This window comes from Leucoraja erinacea, chromosome 13 (assembly GCF_028641065.1).
Source record: "Leucoraja erinacea ecotype New England chromosome 13, Leri_hhj_1, whole genome shotgun sequence".
Taxonomy (NCBI): Eukaryota; Metazoa; Chordata; class Chondrichthyes; order Rajiformes; family Rajidae; genus Leucoraja; species Leucoraja erinaceus.
The window spans coordinates 23,972,248-23,990,951 of NC_073389.1; the positions used below are offsets into that span (position 1 = coordinate 23,972,248).

An 18,704-nucleotide genomic window follows, 5' to 3' on the forward strand; every position below is an offset into this window, starting at 1 on the left:
GTGAAAACACGCACCTCTAGATTCAGGGACAGTTTTTTCACAGCTGTTATCAGGCAACGGAACCATCCTACTAACAACTAGAGAACGGTCCTGAGCTACTAACAACCTCATTGGAGGCTCTCATACTATCTTTGATCGGACTTTATTGGACTTCATCTTGCACTAAACGTTATCACGTTATTCCCTTTATCATGTAATTGTACACCGTGGGTGGCTTGTAAACATGAATTGTATTTCCGCAACTGATTGACACAAAACAAAATCTTTTTGCTGTACATGACAATAAACTAAACTCAAACTGAACTCAAACTCAAGAATTAATGTCTGAATAACCAAAAATGTTGCCTATCCATGTTCTCCTCAAATGCTGCCTGCTCCGCTGAGTTACTCCAGCACTTTGTGCTTTGCTCAAAATTCCAACATCTACAGTTCCTTGTGTCCCCAATCAGATGGCATATTGTTGTCAGCTGGGAGCAGCCAGCACAGAAACCTGACCCATTGAGTTACTCTTTGCATCCTTTTTGTAAACCAGCATCTGCTGTTCCTTGTGTCTCCCTAATGCCTAATTTGGAAATAGTTCTTCATTTTTATTGATATGCCTCTGTGGCAACAATCAACATCAATCATGTCGAATTTATTTGTTCATTTTGCTTTAGGAATGTCACATGAGGCTTTCAATTTGACCACCAACCAATCCTATTTTTTTATGGGACTAGGTGATCAGTGTTCAGTGATGTGACTGTGATGATAAAGGCAAAAACTGATGGAGTAACAAAATAAAGATTTTATTGAAGGAATATTTAAGCTAAAGCCAGTAGTAGTCTCTATATTTTATTGTGACTGATTCTGATAAAAAATCTCAAGCTGGAAACTGTTTAACTTGTCTGGTGAGATATCACTGTCTAAGCATACAGCAGCTCAGCTGGAAAGTTGACCCTGTTATGTACAGGCAGAGGGGATATGTTTAACCTGGCATTATGTTCGGCTGGGACATTGTGGGCTGAAGTGCCTGTTCCTGCGTTGTACACTTCTATGTTTGATGTTTCGGTGGAGGAACTCTGATCAGGCAGTATCTCTGGAGAAAAAGGATGGGTGATGTTTTGGGTCGGAACCCTTCTTCAGACTCGTAACCCTAACCCTACTTCAGTTGCTGAGCCTGGAGATTTGTACCTTCATGGAGCCTGTCATTTTAAAAGGTATTATCTCTGTGCATTGACGACAGAGACCAACGGAAGGCTTTCAGAATATGGCTCGTTAGTAAAGACCACTGCTGACAAATACATAAGGGGTTAACAACACAGCTATCTATTCTGTTGTGATGTTATTAGCATGCGTGTTGACAGAGGAATGTTGCTTTTGCCACTGCACTCGCCTCAAGCCAAAGAGTGAAAAGCACTGCACATCTTAAGAACGTTTGGATGATCAGTATGCCCAAGTTGCAAAAGCTTCCCACGTCTCTAGTCTCCGATGGTGGCATGGAACACTTCCTTAAATCTCAGTGGAGGAACAAAAATCTTTTGAATGTGCAGATTTATTTATGCAGTTCAACATTAATCCTGTCCGTGTCCTTTTTAGGAACATTTTGGCTCCCTGAATGGTCTGACCTTGTCTTGGATAGGAGATGGGAACAATGTGCTTCACTCCTTCATGATGAGCGCTCCGAAACTTGGAATGCATCTCAATGTTGCTACTCCCAAGGTATGCCCTCTGGTATAACAGGTGTTTCTTCTCAACAAAAGAGTAACCATATTTTAATTCATTATAAAGACCTGTTTGTATAATTGTAAACTCTAACCTAGCACAAACCCAACATTAAGGGTGCCAAAGATTATAGAGAGAAGGCAGGAGAATGGGGTTGAGAGGGAAAAATAGATCAGCCATGATCAAATGGCAGAACAGACTTAATGGGTCTTTAGACTTTAGAGATACAGTGTGGGAATAGGCCGGGTTAGTACGGGTATCAGTGGTTTTGGGGAGAAGGCAGGAGAATGGAGTTGTGAGGGAAATATATCAGCCATTATTGAATGGCGGAGTAGACCTGATGGGTTGAATGGCCTAATTTTGCTCCGATGACCTAAACTTATCTTCAATGAATCCTGAAAACTAATATAATTTGACTTGGTTCCAGTGCTTGGGACTGTACTACTTGATAGTCCAGATGGCAAGCCGGCATGATGTGAAAGGCCAGGCCTCCTTAGTCTAAGTCCAGCAGGTCTTTGGACTGAAATCCAGTGTCCATGGACAAACCAGCTGCTGTAGTTTTCCAGCCAGAAGAATACCTTGATGCACCGAGAGGGTCAATTTTCAACGGTAGTGGATTTATTGGATTTCTGTTGAGAATCATTCCTATCGTTGAGTAAAACTAGCGTTCAGGAAATGGTGTAAGCTTTGTTTATAACAACAGTATTATCATTTAGTTTAGTTTAGAGCTACAGCATAGAAACAGGCTCTTCGGCCCACCAAGTCCGCACTGATCAGTGATCACCTGTACACTAGTTCTATCCTACAAACTAGGGACAATTTATAGAAGCCAATTAACCTAAACCTGCATGTCTTTGGAATGTGGGAGGAAACCGGAACATCCGAAAACCCACCCGACCACAGGGAGAACGTACAAACTCCACATAGACAGCGTCCATAGTCAGGATCAAACCTGACGCTGTAAGGAAGTGACTCTAACGTCGCGTCACTGTGCCGCCCTTTTTTTCTTCAGAGCAGCGTTTTGTGCCAAAAGTTCCCATTTTATAGCCCGCATGGAAGACTGTGCATCAGTATCACAAAGTCAGAGATTAATCAGTTCTACCTCACCAGCATCACTAACACTGGCGACTAACTTTCTATTTTATTGCTGGGTAATAATGTTCTGTTCAGTCCTTGCAATAGAAATCAACATAGTTCAGTGGTCAAATAGAGATGAGACAGACTCGCAGCTGATAGAGCTGCTGCCTCACAGCGCCAGTGAACGGGGTTCAATACTGACCTCGGGTGCCGTCTGTGTGGAGTTTGCATGTTCTCCCTGTGACCGCATGGGTTTCTTCTGGGTGCTTCGGTTTACCTCACACAACCCAAAGACGTGCGGGCAGTTAATTGGTAGTTAATTTTAAGATAATTGGCCTCTGTAAATTTGCCCGAGTGCGTAGGGAGTGAATGAAAAAGTGGGATAACGTAGAACTAGTGTGAATGGGTGATGGGTGGGTGATCGATGGGTGACGTGGACTCGGTGGGCTGAAGGCCCTGTTTCCTTGCTGCAACTTTCAATCAATCAATCTGGATAGGATTGCATGGCGTGAACTCAAACTACTGCCTGTTATCAACATATCGTGTTAGGTATATCATTCAGTTTAGAATAATGCATGGAAACATGTCCTTCGGCCCACCAGGTCTATGCCGACCATCGATCCCCTGCACACACTTTCACTCCTACACACTAGGGACAATTTACAGAAGCCAATTCACCTGCAAACCCGCACCACTTTGCAATGTGGGGAGGAAACCAGAGCACCTGCAGGAAACCCACGCGGTCAAAGGGAGAACATATAAACTCTACATGTTCCGTACCTGTAGTCATGATGGAACCCAGGTCTCTGGCACTGTGAGGCAGCAACTTTACCGCTGCGCCGCTGTTGACTGAGTGACTACAGACATCTGTTTAACTGTTTATGAAAACATGTATCATCACCACAGGAGAAAGGTGCATGAACCTCTGTAGCAAGGAACTGCCAGATGCTGGTTTACACTGAAGATAGACACAAAAAGCTGGAGTAACCTGTTGTCTCTTTACAGGGCTTCGAACCTGATGCTGATGTCACCAAGGTTGCTAAGTCATTGGCTGGGGAGGTAATTTATTTTCGTTATCTTTTGATATATTTTATGAGGATATCGGGTGTTATTAATCTCACCATTTTGCGGATGAAGTCGCATGTCTCTAAAGAGCTTTTCCTTTTACGTTTATCGTTGACGTTAGTGTGGAACCAAGTTGTTCTTCACCAACGATCCTGTGGAAGCGGCAAGTGGAGCCAATGCCCTGGTCACAGACACGTGGGTTAGCATGGGGCAAGAAGAGGAGAAAGCAGAGAGGCTGAAGGCATTCCATGGTTATCAAATCACAATGAAGGTAAGGCATGTGCAATCCAAAATCCAAAAGTACTACAGCCATTTTCTCTTCAGCTTCTTCTACTTCTCTAACTACTTGCTATCCTTTACCTCAGTGCAACACATCTCATCACCTCTGTGATAACTGGATTTTCAGTGAGAATTTTACATTGGGTAAAGTTTATTGTCGTATGCACAAGTGTGGCGATGTGCAGGTACAATGCAAATGGTGCTTGCAGCAGCATCACAGGTGCATAGACTCAAACATACACATAAATGAATCGTACATTGGTTATACATAAATTCTACATGACAATGAAAAGATAACATGATGCAAAGAACAGGACATTAATGCAAAGCACAATTAGAAAACATTTACATTGCCGTTCAGGAGATGGTCCATAATGTTCCGCTGCCGAGGTAGAATTAGGGTTGGCAGTTTGGTTCAAGAACCTGATGGTTTAGGAAAATAGTTGTTATTGAACCTGGTGGTGTGGTACCTCCAACACAGATGGTGAAGACCCTAGATGATGGATGCTGCCTTCTTGAGGCAGTGCCTCACGTAGATGTTTTTGACTGTGGCTGTGATGGACTGGCCTCTTGTGCACCTGTGCATTGGAATTGCCATACCAGGCCATGATGCAACCAGCCATGGAGGTCCAAGACTTGGAGACTGGTGATGAGTTTGGAGCGGATGCTTGCATTAAACGCTGAGCTGTAGTCAACGGCCAGCAATGGCGGCACATTGGTAGAGTTGTTGCCTTACAGCGCCAGAGACCCAGGTTCGATCCTGAACTCGAGTGCCTGTATTTACAAAGTTTGTCTGTTCTCTTTGTGATCGCGTGGGTCTTATCTGGGTGCTCCGGTTTCCTCCACCTTCCAAAGGCGTGCAGGTTTGGATGTTAATTGGCTTCTGTAAATTGTCCCTAGTTTTGTAGGATGGAACTAGTGCATGAGGTTCGCTAGTTGGCGTGGGCTCGGTGGGTGGAAGGGCTGTTTCCTCGCTTTATCTCTAAACTAAAACTAAACTAAACTAACTAAGCAGTCTGATGTGTGTTCCTGTTATCCAGATGGTCCAGATCAGAGTGGAGAAGCAGTGAGATGGCATCTGTTGTTGATCTGATGTGCTGAGAGGCATCTTGAAGCAGATCCAGATCACTGCACGTATTCATCTAGGTTTGTGAAAGGTAGACTCTGTATAGTTTTGGGCATGGATGTCCGGACTAGTTATATTATTAAACTGACACTAGAGGTCTGCTTACAAAAGATGAAAGTAAAATCATTTCACAAGCTGATTTATAGATTTTTATCATTTGTGAACCACTATGTACCCCAATTTAATAATGTTACATAAATAGCATTCAACCCTGCAGAACGTGGTCCTGATGGCACTCTTAAGTTCCTTCTCAGGTTTTATGCCAATGGCAAGGATGTGAATGGAAATGGCTGGATTAGAACTAAGAAGTTTCCACGTGGCTTAATCACCACAAAGCAATAATAGCCAATAATCTCAGTCCCAGAATAATTTCACTGCAGGAGTTTTGTTAGGGTCCTGGTCCAACCATCTTCAACTGCATCGTCAATAACCTTCAGACCACGTTTGCTGATGATTGCACAGGATTGAATCCGGCATTTGCAACTCCTCACACTATGGAGCAATCCGTGCCCCGAATGCAGCAAGACTTGGACAACAACATGTGTGGGACCTTACAATTCATAGCCCACAGTGCAAGGTCATGGGCACTGTCCATTGGCATAATTCTCCCCCACATCAAAATCTGGGGGAGGATGTTCATCTATTATCAGAAACTCAAATGGACTCTACGTAAATACCATTGCCTCAAAAACACACCAGGACATGTGTTTTCTGATTTCTCAATGCCTCAATTCAGTCTAACAGGAGCAAGTTTAAGATTCAGATTCAGATTCAATTTAATTGTCATTGTCAGTGTACAGTACAGAGACAACAAAATGCATTTAGCATCTCCCTGGAAGAGCGACATAGCAAACGATTTGAATAAATAATAATAAGTGTCCGGGGGGGGGTGGTGATTGGCAGTCACCGAGTTACGTTGTTGAGTAGAGTGACAGCCGCCGGAAAGAAGCTGTTCCTCGACCTGCTGGTTCGGCAACGGAGAGACCTATAGCGCCTCCCGGATGGTAGGAGGGTAAACAGTCCATGGTTGGGGTGAGAGCAGTCCTTGGCGATGCTGAGCGCCCTCCGCAGACAGCGCTTGCTTTGGACAGACTCAATGGAGGGGAGCGAGGAACCGGTGATGCGTTGGGCAATTTTCACCACCCTCTGCAATGCCTTCCGGTCGGAGACAGAGCAGTTGCCATACCATACTGTGATGCAGTTGGTAAGGATGCTCTCGATGGTGCAGCGGTAGAAGTTCACCAGGATCTGAGGAGACAGATGGACCTTCTTCAGTCTCTTCAGGAAGAAGAGACGCTGATGAGCCTTCTTGATCAGAGTAGGGGTATTGTGGGTCCAAGAGAGGTCATCGGAGATGTTGACTCCCAGGAACCTGAAGCTAGAAACACGTTCCACCTCCGTCCCGTTAATGTGGATGGGGGTGTGCGTACCGCCTCTGGACTTCCTGAAGTCTACAATGAGCTCCTTGATCTTCTTGGAGTTAAGGGCCAGGTTGTTGTCAGCGCACCATGCTGCTAAGTGCTGGACCTCCTCCCTGTAGGGCAGCTCATCGTTGTTGCTGATGAGGCCAATCACCGTTGTATCATCTGCATACTTGATGATGGTGTTAGTACCATGTACAGGTGTGCAGTCATAGGTGAAGAGGGAGTAGAGGAGGGGGCTCAGCACACAGCCCTGTGGAACGCCGGTGTTCAGGGTGAACAATGGGGAATACTTTACACTTTCTGGATATGTAGTTCCAAAAGCTCAAAAAAGTTCTGATACACCCATTATAACAAAGCTGACTTGATTGGCATCGTTGTTGCCACCCACTGTAAACCTTTGCTCCCTCCACCATGATTGGTGGAGCTGGTAGAAAAATGGTGCACTTGGTCACAGTGCCAGAGACTCGAGTTCGATCCCAGCCTCAGGTGCTGTCTGTGTGGAGTTTGCACGTTCTTCCTGTGACCTCGTGGGTTTCTCCGGGTGTTCTGGTTTCCTCCCGCATTCCAAAGATATGTGGGCTTGTAGGTCGATTGTCCTCTGTAAAATTACCTTGGTGAGTAGTGAGAGGATGGGAAAGTGGGGATAACATAGAACTAGTGTAAACAAGTGATCAATGGTCGGCGTGGATTCAGTTAGCCGAAGGGCATGTTTCGATGCTGTATCTTTGAACTAAACTAAACTAAACCATTGCACCTTGATAAATCTGTGAAACAAATGTTTTTTTTAACAATAGCTCTCAAAACCAAGGTCTTGGTTAACAGGAAGGAGTAGGGAAACAGACACATGGGAACACCTGCACAAATAAGGCACTAATTTGACCAAGAAAGATTGCAGTTTAACATCCTTGAACTCCCTGCCTAACATAGCTGTAGGAGAAAGCTCTGTGGTGCTCCTATGTGAATGTTTCTCTTGTCCTTCTTGGTAATTGAGACCTTGGGTTTCAAATCACCTGTTTAAAAAAAAAAAGCGCTTGAAAGCATTTGAAAATGCTACATAGTTAGGGTGGCACAGTGACATAGCTGATAGAGCTGCTGCCTCACAGCACCAGAGACCCAAGTTCGATCCTGACCTCAGGTGCTGACTGCGTGGAGTTTGCACCTTCTCCCTGTGAGCGCGTGGGTTTCCTCTGAGTGCTCTAGTTTCCTTGCCCATCCCAAAGGCAAGTGGATGGTTAGGTAATTGACCTCTGTAAAATTGCACTTAACCTGTTGGTAGTGGATGGGAAAGTAGGATAACATGGAACTAGTGCAAATGTGTGATAGACGGTCGGCGTGGACTCAGCGGGCCAAAAGGCCTGTGCCTCTAAACTAAACTAAACCACAGTCAAGATGCAATAGTGGTGGAGGGAGCAAAGATTTATAAAACAAACTGGGATAGTTGAAGATTCCCACTTTCTCAAGGACAGATTGGGATGATTGATAAATATAAACACTAATGAAGAAACATTGAATGCAACACTTGTTTATTATTCATTGTAATAATATTCCTGCCATATGCTTGTTTATACAGATGTTTTAAATCAGTTATTTTATCCCTTCTATTATCTGTTCTGGATTTTATGCCCCATTCCCAGACATTTTCACTAACTTTTGACCAACTTTTAAAAGTAGTCGAGATTGAGGAATTAAATCATTTCTGAATCTTTTTCATCTCCTGGCAAAGTTGCACATTCAGGAACATAATCTATTTCTGTACACTACCTACGCGCTCCCAATGAGCACCATTATATGGTACAATAACAACATTTAAAATACATTTGAGCAGATACATGGGTAGGTAAGGTTTAGAGGGAAATGGCCAAACACGGGCTGGTGGGACTAGCATAGGTGTGACATGATGGTCAGCGTAGGGAAATTGGGCAGAAGGCCCTGTTTCCCTGCCGTATGACTCTCTGTGCGAGTGAAAATATTGCATTAAATCTTTGTACCACTAGATAGCAGCAAGAGCCATCAGTCAGATCAGCTTGCACACATCTCACTTCAGCAAAGTAGGAGTAGGATTTCAACACAAGTTACTTGCAACGCAACGTGACATGTAAAATCCAATATCTACATAGAATTTACTTTCTACTGGTATTGCATCCTTATTTGGCTAATATTCTGAACATCACAGGAAGGCTTTCCACGACAGAATATAATCGGCAGTGAAGTATTGTAGTAGATAGTCACAAAATATTGGAGTAACTCAGCGGGTTAAGCAAAATACCTGGAGAAAAGGAATAGGTAACATTTCAGGTCGGACCCATTGAGTTACTCCAGCATTTTGTGTTTATCTTCGGTAGAAACCAGCATCTGCAGTTCCTTCCTACACACAAGTATTATAGTACTGTATGTCGATATTACAGGGAGTCCTTGCCTTGTAAACCTAAAGAAGAAACAGGTGGTTTCCAAAGAGATGTGAGGTACCTGTCTGAACATTTCTTATGATACAAAACACAAAGTGCTGGAGGAATTCAGCAGGTCAGGCAGCATCTTCGAAAAGATGGACGGGCAACGTTTTGGGTGGGAATGAAGAATTGTCCCAAAATGTCTGACCTGCTGAGTTCCTCCAGCACTCTGTGCTTTGCACAAAATCCTGACACCTGCAATTCCTCTGTCTCCATTTCTAATGATACCTCCGATACCTTTGTGTTAGATGACACAAAAGCGTTTCAGAGCAGTGTATATCGATGAGGCAGATATATCATAAAATAGACCCTTGACATGTTGTAGAAACATTTCCAATGTTCGGATTGGTCTGATTGTGCCTTGTGGACAGACAGAAATCAAGATCTTTATACCTAACAGTGCTACTTTGCAGTTGAGAGAAATGTTTAAATCCTGACCATTGGCAAGGAGCAAGAAGCAGCAAAAGGACATTAAAGTCAAAGCCAGTATTCAAAGTCATAAAGCTATAGTGGGCAATCTATCAATTGATGCCTCGAAGCTTGCATTTGGCCCATTTCACGAATAGACCAAATTCAGTGTCCTAAATATATCTTCAGCGTCTTGCACCTTCTGTTTTTTCATCTCTGGCTCTTGTCCAACCATCTGCCTATGAAAACCCCACCTCGGTTGTGTTCCCCTATTACCTGCCGTGCTTTGTCCTGCCCCTTCTCTTTTATAGTTTTCTTCCCACCCCCCCCCCCCCCCCCCCCCCCCCCCCCCCCCCCCCCCCCCCCCCCCCAGTCTGAAGAAGGTTCCCGACCTGAAATATCACCTATGCATGTTCTCCAGTGATGCTGCCTGACCCACTGAGCTACTCCAACACTCTGTGCCTTCATTTGTAAACCAGCATCTGCAGTTCCTTGTTATACTTCAACATTTTCAGTGCAGTTCTCTGGCTGAATTTAAGTATTTTTCATGGACAAGGCTTAAAAAAAATTATGTTTTTGCGGAGATAGTTTGCAATAATCGATAATATAACAAGATTAATAGAACCGTGGGAGAAAATTGATTGGTGATGTTTCTGGTTAGGACCCTTCTTCAGACTGATTGTAGTGGGGGGAAGGGGAGGGGTGAGAAAGTCCGAGGAAGGGTCCCGATCCGAAACATCACCTATCTTCTCCAGTGATGCTGCCTGACCCGCTGAGTTACTCCAACCTATCATATTATTACATTTCATATAATCTTGATAATTTTGCTTGCAGTATACTTTTGGGGTATACATTGTGACACCAGATTTGATTGGAGTGCTAAACTACAAAAATTGTTCATCCAGTTTGGCAAAAGAATAAATCAGGGAAGGTAGTGCATCCGTGGATAACAAGGGAAATCAGGGATAGTATCAAAGCGAAGGATGATGCATACAAATTAGCCAGAAAAAGCAGCATACCAGAGAACTGGGAGATATTCAGAGACCAGCAGAGGAGGACAAAGGGCTTAATTAGGAAAGGAAAAATAGATTAATAAAGAAAACTGGCAGGGAACATAAAAACTGACTGCAAAAGTTTTTATAGATATGTGAAAAGAAAGAGATTAGTTAAAACAAATGTAGGTCCCTTGCAGTCAGAAACAGGTGAGTTGATCATGGGGAACAAGGATATGGCGGACCAATTGAATAACTACTTTGGTTCCGTCTTCACTAAGGAAGACATAATTAATCTGCCGGAAATAGCAGGGGACCGCGGGTCAAAGGAGTTGGAGGAATTGAGTGAAATCCAGGTTAGTCGGGAAGTGGTGTTGGGTAAATTGAATGGATTAAAGGCCGATATATCCCCAGGGCCAGATAGGCTGCATCCCAGAGTACTTAAGGAAGTAGCTCCAGAAATAGTGGATGCATTAGTAATAATCTTTCAAAACTCTTTAGATTCTGGAGTAGTGCCTGAAGATTGGCGGGTAGCAAACGTAACCCCACTTTTTAAGAAGGGAGGGGGAGAGAAAACGGGGAATTACAGACCAGTTAGTCTAACATCGGTAGTGGGGAAACTGCTAGAGTCAGTTATTAAAGATGGGATAGCAGCACATTTGGAAAGTAGTGAAATCATTGGACAAAGTCAGCATGGATTTACGAAAGGTAAATCATGTCTGATGAATCTTATAGAATTTTTCGAGGATGTAACTAGTAGCGTGGATAGGGGAGAACATAGTGGATGTGGTGGATCTGGACTTCCAGAAGGCTTTCGACAAGGTCCCACATAAGTGATTAGTATACAAACTTAAAGCACACGGCATTGGGGGTTCAGTATTGATGTGGATAGAGAACTGGCTGGCAAACAGGAAGCAAAGAGTAGGAGTAAACGGGTCCTTTTCACAATGGCGGGCAGTGACTAGTGGGGTACCGCAAGGCTCAGTGCTGGGAGCCCAGCTATTTACAATATATATTAATTATCTGGATGAGGGAATTGAAGGCAATATCGCCAAGTTTGCGGATGACACTAAGCTGGGGGGCAGTGTCAGCTGTGAGGAGGATGCTAGGAGACTGCAAGGTGACTTGGATAGGCTGGGTGAGTGGGCAAATGTTTGGCAGATACAGTATAATGTGGATAAATGTGAGGTTATCCATTTTGGTGGCAAAAACAGGAAAGCAGACTATTATCTAAATGGTGGCCGATTAGGAAAAGGGGGGATGCAACGAGACCTGGGTGTCATGGTACACCAGTCATTGAAAGTAGGCATGCAGGTGCAGCAGGCAGTGAAGAAAGCGAATGGTATGTTAACTTTCATAGCAAAAGGATTTGAGTATAGGGGCAGGGAGGTTCTACTGCAGTTGTACAGGGTCTTGGTGAGAGTATTGCATACAGTTTTGGTCTCCAAATCTGAGGAAGGACATTATTGCCATAGAGGGACAGAGAAGGTTCACCAGACTGATTCCTGGGATGTCAGGACTGTCTTATAAAGAAAGACTGGATAGACTTGGTTTATACTCTCTAGAATTTAGGAGATTGAGAAACTTACAAAATTCTTAAGGGGTTGGACAGGCTAGATGCAGGAAGATTGTTCCCGATGTTTCCAATGTTGGGGAAGTCCAGGACAAGAGGTCACAGCTTATGGATAAGGGGGAAATCCTTTAAAACCGAGATGAGAAAAACTTTTTTCACACAGAGAGTGGTGAATCTCTGGAACTCTCTGCCACAGAGGGTAGTTGAGGCCAGTTCATTGGCTATATTTAAGAGGGAGTTAGATGTGGCCCTTGTGGCTAAGGGGATCAGAGGGTATGGAGAGAAGGCAGGTACGGGATACTGAGTTGGATGATCAGCCATGATCATATTGAATGGCGGTGCAGGCTCGAAGGGCCGAATGGCCTACTCCTGCACCTTTTTCTAAACTAAACTATGTGGATTAAAAAATGTTAGTGCTTTCATGCCCAATTCAGCGATCTTATTACTCCATCAGTAGGACAAGGAACTACAGATGTTGGTTTACACCAAAGATAAACATAAGTGCTGGATTAACTCTGCGGGTCAGGCAGTATCCCTGGAAAAAAAAGGTGATGTTTCGGGTCAGGGTCCCTTTTTCGTCGTTCTATAGACAATTTTAAGCGCACTGATATAATAGCATACACTGGTCCCCAATGTATTTATATGAGCAGAATGGGTGGGTTTCATTGTACACTGGTGTATAAGACAATAAACCTATCTGAATTTGACTTGCTGAAATGCTCTCAATGAGATATTCTACTTATGCTGATCAGTCTGAAGAAGGGTCTCGACCGGAAACGTCACCCGTTCCTTCTCCCCAGAGATGCTGCTTGTCCTGCTGAGTTACTCCAGCATTTTGTGTCTATATTCTACTTATGCTAACTGGTTAGGTCCGCACATTAAAAAAAATATTGCAAATTAGCATGCGATGAGCATTGGCTCTTAGTGTCCCACGGGCCCAATCCACCCAACGAACAACTGCTCCGCCGATGACAGGCCTCCCAGGGGACTACGGTAAAGCCGGGTGGCAAGGTCTGTCTGGGCCGAAGGAGCCTCAGCGGTGGCGGCGATGGGAGCTGGTGGCAGCGGGAGACTCGGCAACGGCAGTGGGTGCCTAGGAGTTATCGGGAGCCTTGGCAGCAGTTGGGCCTCGGCGGCAACGTGGGCCTTCGTGGCGGTGGGGCCTTGCAGTCGATGAGCGTGAGGGGGAGAGGGGAAGACAATGGGGACTCAGCGTGGGGGGATGGTTGTGAGGAACGGTGGACCAAAGGGGGACCTGATGTGGGAGTGGGGGAGGAGGAGGCACTCTAGTTTAGAATCCTCTGCCCAGGGGATAAGTCTGTGTTTGTTTGTTTGTTCTGGTGAAAGCGCTGTGCTCACAGCAGCTAGCCAACAGTCGCTTGTCTTTTTCTTTTTGTTTTCACTTTTAATTTCAAGTTTTTGTGTACCTTGTTCATTGTGACCGTTGGCAGACCAATTTCCCTCCGGGGATGAATAAAGTTTTATTGTATCGTAAACCATCATATATTTAGAATTATTATCTTAGTTAAGATGGGCAAATAACCCATAGATAGCTAATACGTTGTATATCTTTGATTGACTTTGTATGTGCTTAGGGATGAGCTCTGGGTAGTACCACTTAAATATTGGTGAATATGGTGGTTTTAATGCTATAAACAGCAAACATGAATAGCCTCTTTGTTACCGGTTACCGGTTTTTGTGATCTGTTATCTGAAAGAATGCACTAATTGCAGATTTTTTTTTTAGAAAACGCAGATATTGCAAAATAAATTGGTCCCATGGTGTTAATTAGCATATCCTGTGATATTTCTTAAGGATCGTCTGGTAACAGCTCTCTTCCAAGGCAATATCTTAGATCTGCCAGCTTAAACCAACAAAGTGCTCAAGCGGTCGCATTAGCAGTAAACATTATACTGCTTTTTGTTATTATTTGTTATATTACATGAATTCTGAAAACTGCTACCTCAAAAATAATTGAACATATTGTAACCAGAACATTTGTAGTTGACATGATTGGAAGCTACAAATGACAGTATGAAGCTACAAATGGTCCATGGTAAGTATTGATAATTGAAGAAGTTGGACTGAATATATTTTATTGACATAGAACTGTGCTGCACAAGAACAGGCCCTTCAGTCTACAATGTCCACGCCGAACATGATGCCAAATCCCATCTACCTGCACTTGATCCATATCCCTCCATTCGCTGCACATTCATGTGACTATCCAAAACCTCTTAAATGTCATTACCCCTAGTAGTGTGTTCCTGGCACCCACCACCCGGTGTAAAAATAACTTTTTTTTTCTGCTTTATAGACTGGAAAGTCAGCAGCTCCAAACTGGACGTTCTTGCATTGTTTGCCACGAAAACCTGAAGAGGTTGATGATGAAGTATTTTACTCTCCACGATCACTGGTCTTCCAAGAAGCTGAAAATAGGAAATGGACGATCATGGTAGGAAGACTAAGTATATTGGAAATCACATCAGTTTAGTTTTAGATAACTATCACTGTGTTACACCAAAAGGAACCATAATAAAGTATAGTTTCCTTTTATAAAAAAAAAGGACACAAAGTGCTGGAGTAACTCAGTGGGTCAGGCAGCATATTTGGAGAACGTAGATAGGCGACATTTCAGGTTGGGACCTTTCTTTAGCCAAATGGTGGTGGGGAGGTGGGGGAGAAAACTGGAAGATAGGTGAGGCAGGACAAAGTCTGGCGTGTACTACGTGGATACAAGTGAGGGGGAGGTGTTGATAGGCAGATGGTTGGATAAAGGCCAGAGATGAAAAGTCAAAACATGTGAGACAAAAGGATTGAAGAGTTGCGAGTTGTGAAGCTAGAGGAAGGAATGTAAGTGAAAGGGGATGGGGAGGGAACAAATAGATGCGAGTCCACGTGGAACATAGCGGAGAGAAGGGGGGGGTTTAAAACCTCCTTAAGACATTTAATGTTCACATAAAAACATATGCTTAAAATAATTATTTACTTCATGTTGTTGGATGTATTGCACAGGAAAACCAGAGTCTCACATCATTAGATAAAGTACTACCATTTACGATTAGGAACCTGAGGGTCAGCTTTATCACTTGGTGGGTAGAGGGTATAGGAACGAGCTGCAAAAGGAGCAGTTGAGGCAGGTACTACAGTATATCTGCATTTAAAAGACACTTGGACAGATGTACGAATAGGAAAGGTTTGGAGGGATTTGGGCCAACCTGGAATTAGCTTAGATGAGGCTTCATGACCGGCATGGACGATTGGGCCATTGGACATGTTTTCATAGACTCTTTGACTCTATATCTTTGAGATCTTTAAGAACAGTATATTTACTTATTGAAACCGCATAATGATGGATGATAATCAAAGTAGTTCCAGAAATAGTGAAATGAATCCAGTTTTAGTTAATGGACTTTGAGATTCTAAATAATTCTTCATGGTTGATTAAAAATTTGGTGAATCATGTAAAACCAGCTTCATGGTTGATTAAAAATTTGGTGAATCATGTAAAACCAGCTTTCTGAATTACTCTTATGCTTACTGGACTTCAGAGCCGTGGCAATGGCGATCATTTATATATTACTACATTTGTAAAAGACAATTATAGTTTTAAACTATCCCTAGTTATTTATTGGATCTCCATCACATTTCAAGTGGTTCGGATATTACACAATAGGACCGTCGACTCTTCAATAACAGTTGGCTTTTCAGTAGCTTGCAGAGCTATTGAGCAGACACTGGGAGGTGTAAAGCACTCGTGCAGTAAGGTCACGGGTAAAGGCCAATGTGGAGCTGGCTGTAAAATTCATCACACATGACTTTTGCAATACATCAGCAACAATCCTCAAACTGAAATTGACTATTCCTCAAACTAAGACTGTTTCAAGTGTTTGATTTTGTGATGCGTGCTTTCTGCATTAGTCCAGTGAGACCACCATCTACTCCGCTTGCCAACAAGCCCCTTCAGTTATCTATGTTTCATACATCACCTCAACAAAATTTCATAGAGGAGGTGATTGATTCTTGCTATAAATGATTCATCTCGATACATGTTCACATTATGATGTGTCAAATTTATTTATTTCCCTTCCACATTAATTCTGCAGGTATTGTGGCAAATGTTACGACATTTTCTTACCAGATTTCACTCAGAAGGTATATTCGTATGCAACTTGCAATTATCAGTGTTGTCGTCATAAACAGAATTTTAGTATTAAATTGCTATATGTTGTGGAAAAATCTCAAATTATTTTTAGTTTATTTATTGTCATGTTTATCGAGGTACAGGGAAAGGCTTTTGTTGCATGCTGCCAAGTCAGTGGAAAGGTAATAATTCATTACAATTGAGCCATCCACAGTGTACAGAGAAATGGCTAAGAAATGTAAGCTGCACAATGAATTTTCCTCCATAGCTCTAATTAAAACCTCCTACTTTGTCTAAGTGGCTCAATTATCTCCTTCTGTGGGCCTTTGTCAGACTTTATTACATCATGGGTGCCCTATAAATTCAGGCTGCTGATTTTCTGGTTGAAATGGATTGAATGCTAAGTAGCAATGAGCAAGAAATGATAAATCTCACTTCCTAAAGAACAGTCCATGAAATTCATGGTTCATTTCAGAGATTTCTCCATCAGATAAGAGGTGATTTGATTTGTCCATAACAAAGAATTGCTGGGTTCAATAATTTTCATATGAGAATGAGGTAAATTGGAAGTTATTGTTGAACCGGTTTTAAAGTATTTGTATTATGTCCCTTCTTAACAGTCCTTATCATCTTCCAATCTTGTTAGCCACTCATCAACATCATAAATACTTGTGGTATAAAATTGATTTTCTTACTTATTACTGTATGCAATTGCAAGGAGATTTTGTGGTTCTTATCTCCAGTAAGTTATTCACCTTGAAGGTTGGTAACAAATGGAAAACTCTGATCAGCAGTCTTTGATTATTATCATTGTTTAAATGTGCACTTTGTCTAATTGTTGTTGTTTTCTTACAGGGTGCAATGGTGAACATACTGACAGATTATTCTCCATTGAGTAACAAGCCAAAATTCTGAATCCTGTCCTACAACTTAGCGTCCATAATGAAAGAACGTTCATGGGAGAATAATATGAAAAGCTTCAAACAATTGTGTAACTCTACAATTCATTGATATTAAATTACAGCATTTAACTAAATTATGATGATAATGTACCTTGTTAGTGGTAATTAAATAGCGGCGGTCAATTTTTCAGATCCTTACATCGAAGGAAACGACAATAATGTGTGTGAGCATAATCCAGTTATTAAGGGTAATAACTGGTAATATTGGTAATATTTTGGACGCAAATACGGTTTGCTAATTAAACTTTATTATCTGTGGAGATATTATTCTGTGTTGAAGGAAACAAAGTGGTGGAGTAACTCAGCAGGTCAGGCAGCATCTATGGAGAACATGGATAGGTGACATTTTGGGTTGAGACCCCTCTTCAGACATATATCAATCATACCTTAATCTCAATCATATCTTGCCGTCTCCATGTAATCTTCAGAATTGCTTGTTCGATGCTGATTGGGAGTAGGCACTTTGTACAGAATTTCCTATTTGATGTTATAACTGGAAACGGACGTTTACGGTCTAATTAAATTTTCCTCCTGATATTTTGAAGTCATCTAGATGTTTGAACTACAGATTTATCCTAGACCACCTTATTTTGAAGAATAAACAAAGGTTATGTTTTGACAGTCAATGAGTAGTACTGCTGAAAATGACACAAAGTGCTGGAGTATCTCAGCGGGTCAGGCAGCATCTCGGGAGAACATGGATAGGTGACGTTTCATGATCCTTCTTCAGCCATCTTTAGTACTGCTAACATTTGCGTTGACACCACCACCAACAACAACACCAATGCCCACACATGTACAACTTTAACACAACATAAATATCCCAAGGCATTTCCCAGGAAAACTACAAAGATAACAATTCTATTGCAGTCCTAGCATTTGCCAAGCAATGATAATACACAGTCCAGAACTTCCTATCAATTAATTTTAATAGATAGAAAATAATACAAATCCTGTAAAGTTAGGAGTGCAAAAACGAATAATGTATCCTAATGTCCAAATGGCAGAGGTGTTTGAAGAGTTAATGTTATGGTAAAATCAGCCAGTGAACCATTATACTCACCTAACCTAGTTCCAGCACTTTAGATACTAGCTGCTGACATAATCTTCTCAAAAACATTTTGTATTCAACTTTAGGGACTCAAAGTGTCATCATCATCTTTTACATTCACTGCACTCTCCCCTGATTTGAACGAGTTAGAATAAGTGTTCGATTGCCTATTCATAGATTATCCTATTTTAATGACTTCCAAGGGATGTAGCTCACGGCAATCTTCATCTGTTCAGTGTGAAGGCAAGTACTGTTTGCTAATTAAACTGTATTATCTGTGATATTTTCTCTCAATCATACTCTGCATTTTCCATTTAATCATGAGAATTGCGAGGTAGCGGTTAATTGGGAGTAGGCACTTTGTACAGAACTTCCTCGCAGATATTATAAGCGGAGATAGGAGATTGTGGTACAATTAAGTCCCCACCTCAGAAATAATTGTGCTGCTTTGCTC

General features: G+C 42.4%; 1 protein-coding gene across 1 annotated transcript in view; it reads left to right on the forward strand.

Moving 5' to 3' along the window:
• The window catches only part of otc (ornithine transcarbamylase), a 41,477-nt gene extending 23,741 nt beyond the window's left edge, over positions 1–17,736 (forward strand). The window contains exons 6-10 of the mRNA XM_055644597.1: positions 1,576–1,698; positions 3,784–3,837; positions 3,965–4,114; positions 14,411–14,548; positions 17,093–17,736. Coding sequence (XP_055500572.1) covers positions 1,576–1,698; positions 3,784–3,837; positions 3,965–4,114; positions 14,411–14,548; positions 17,093–17,152 — 525 coding nt within the window. The 3' untranslated portion in view covers positions 17,153–17,736. The remainder of the gene's footprint in view (positions 1–1,575; positions 1,699–3,783; positions 3,838–3,964; positions 4,115–14,410; positions 14,549–17,092) is intronic.
• The last annotated feature ends 968 nt before the right edge of the window (positions 17,737–18,704 follow it).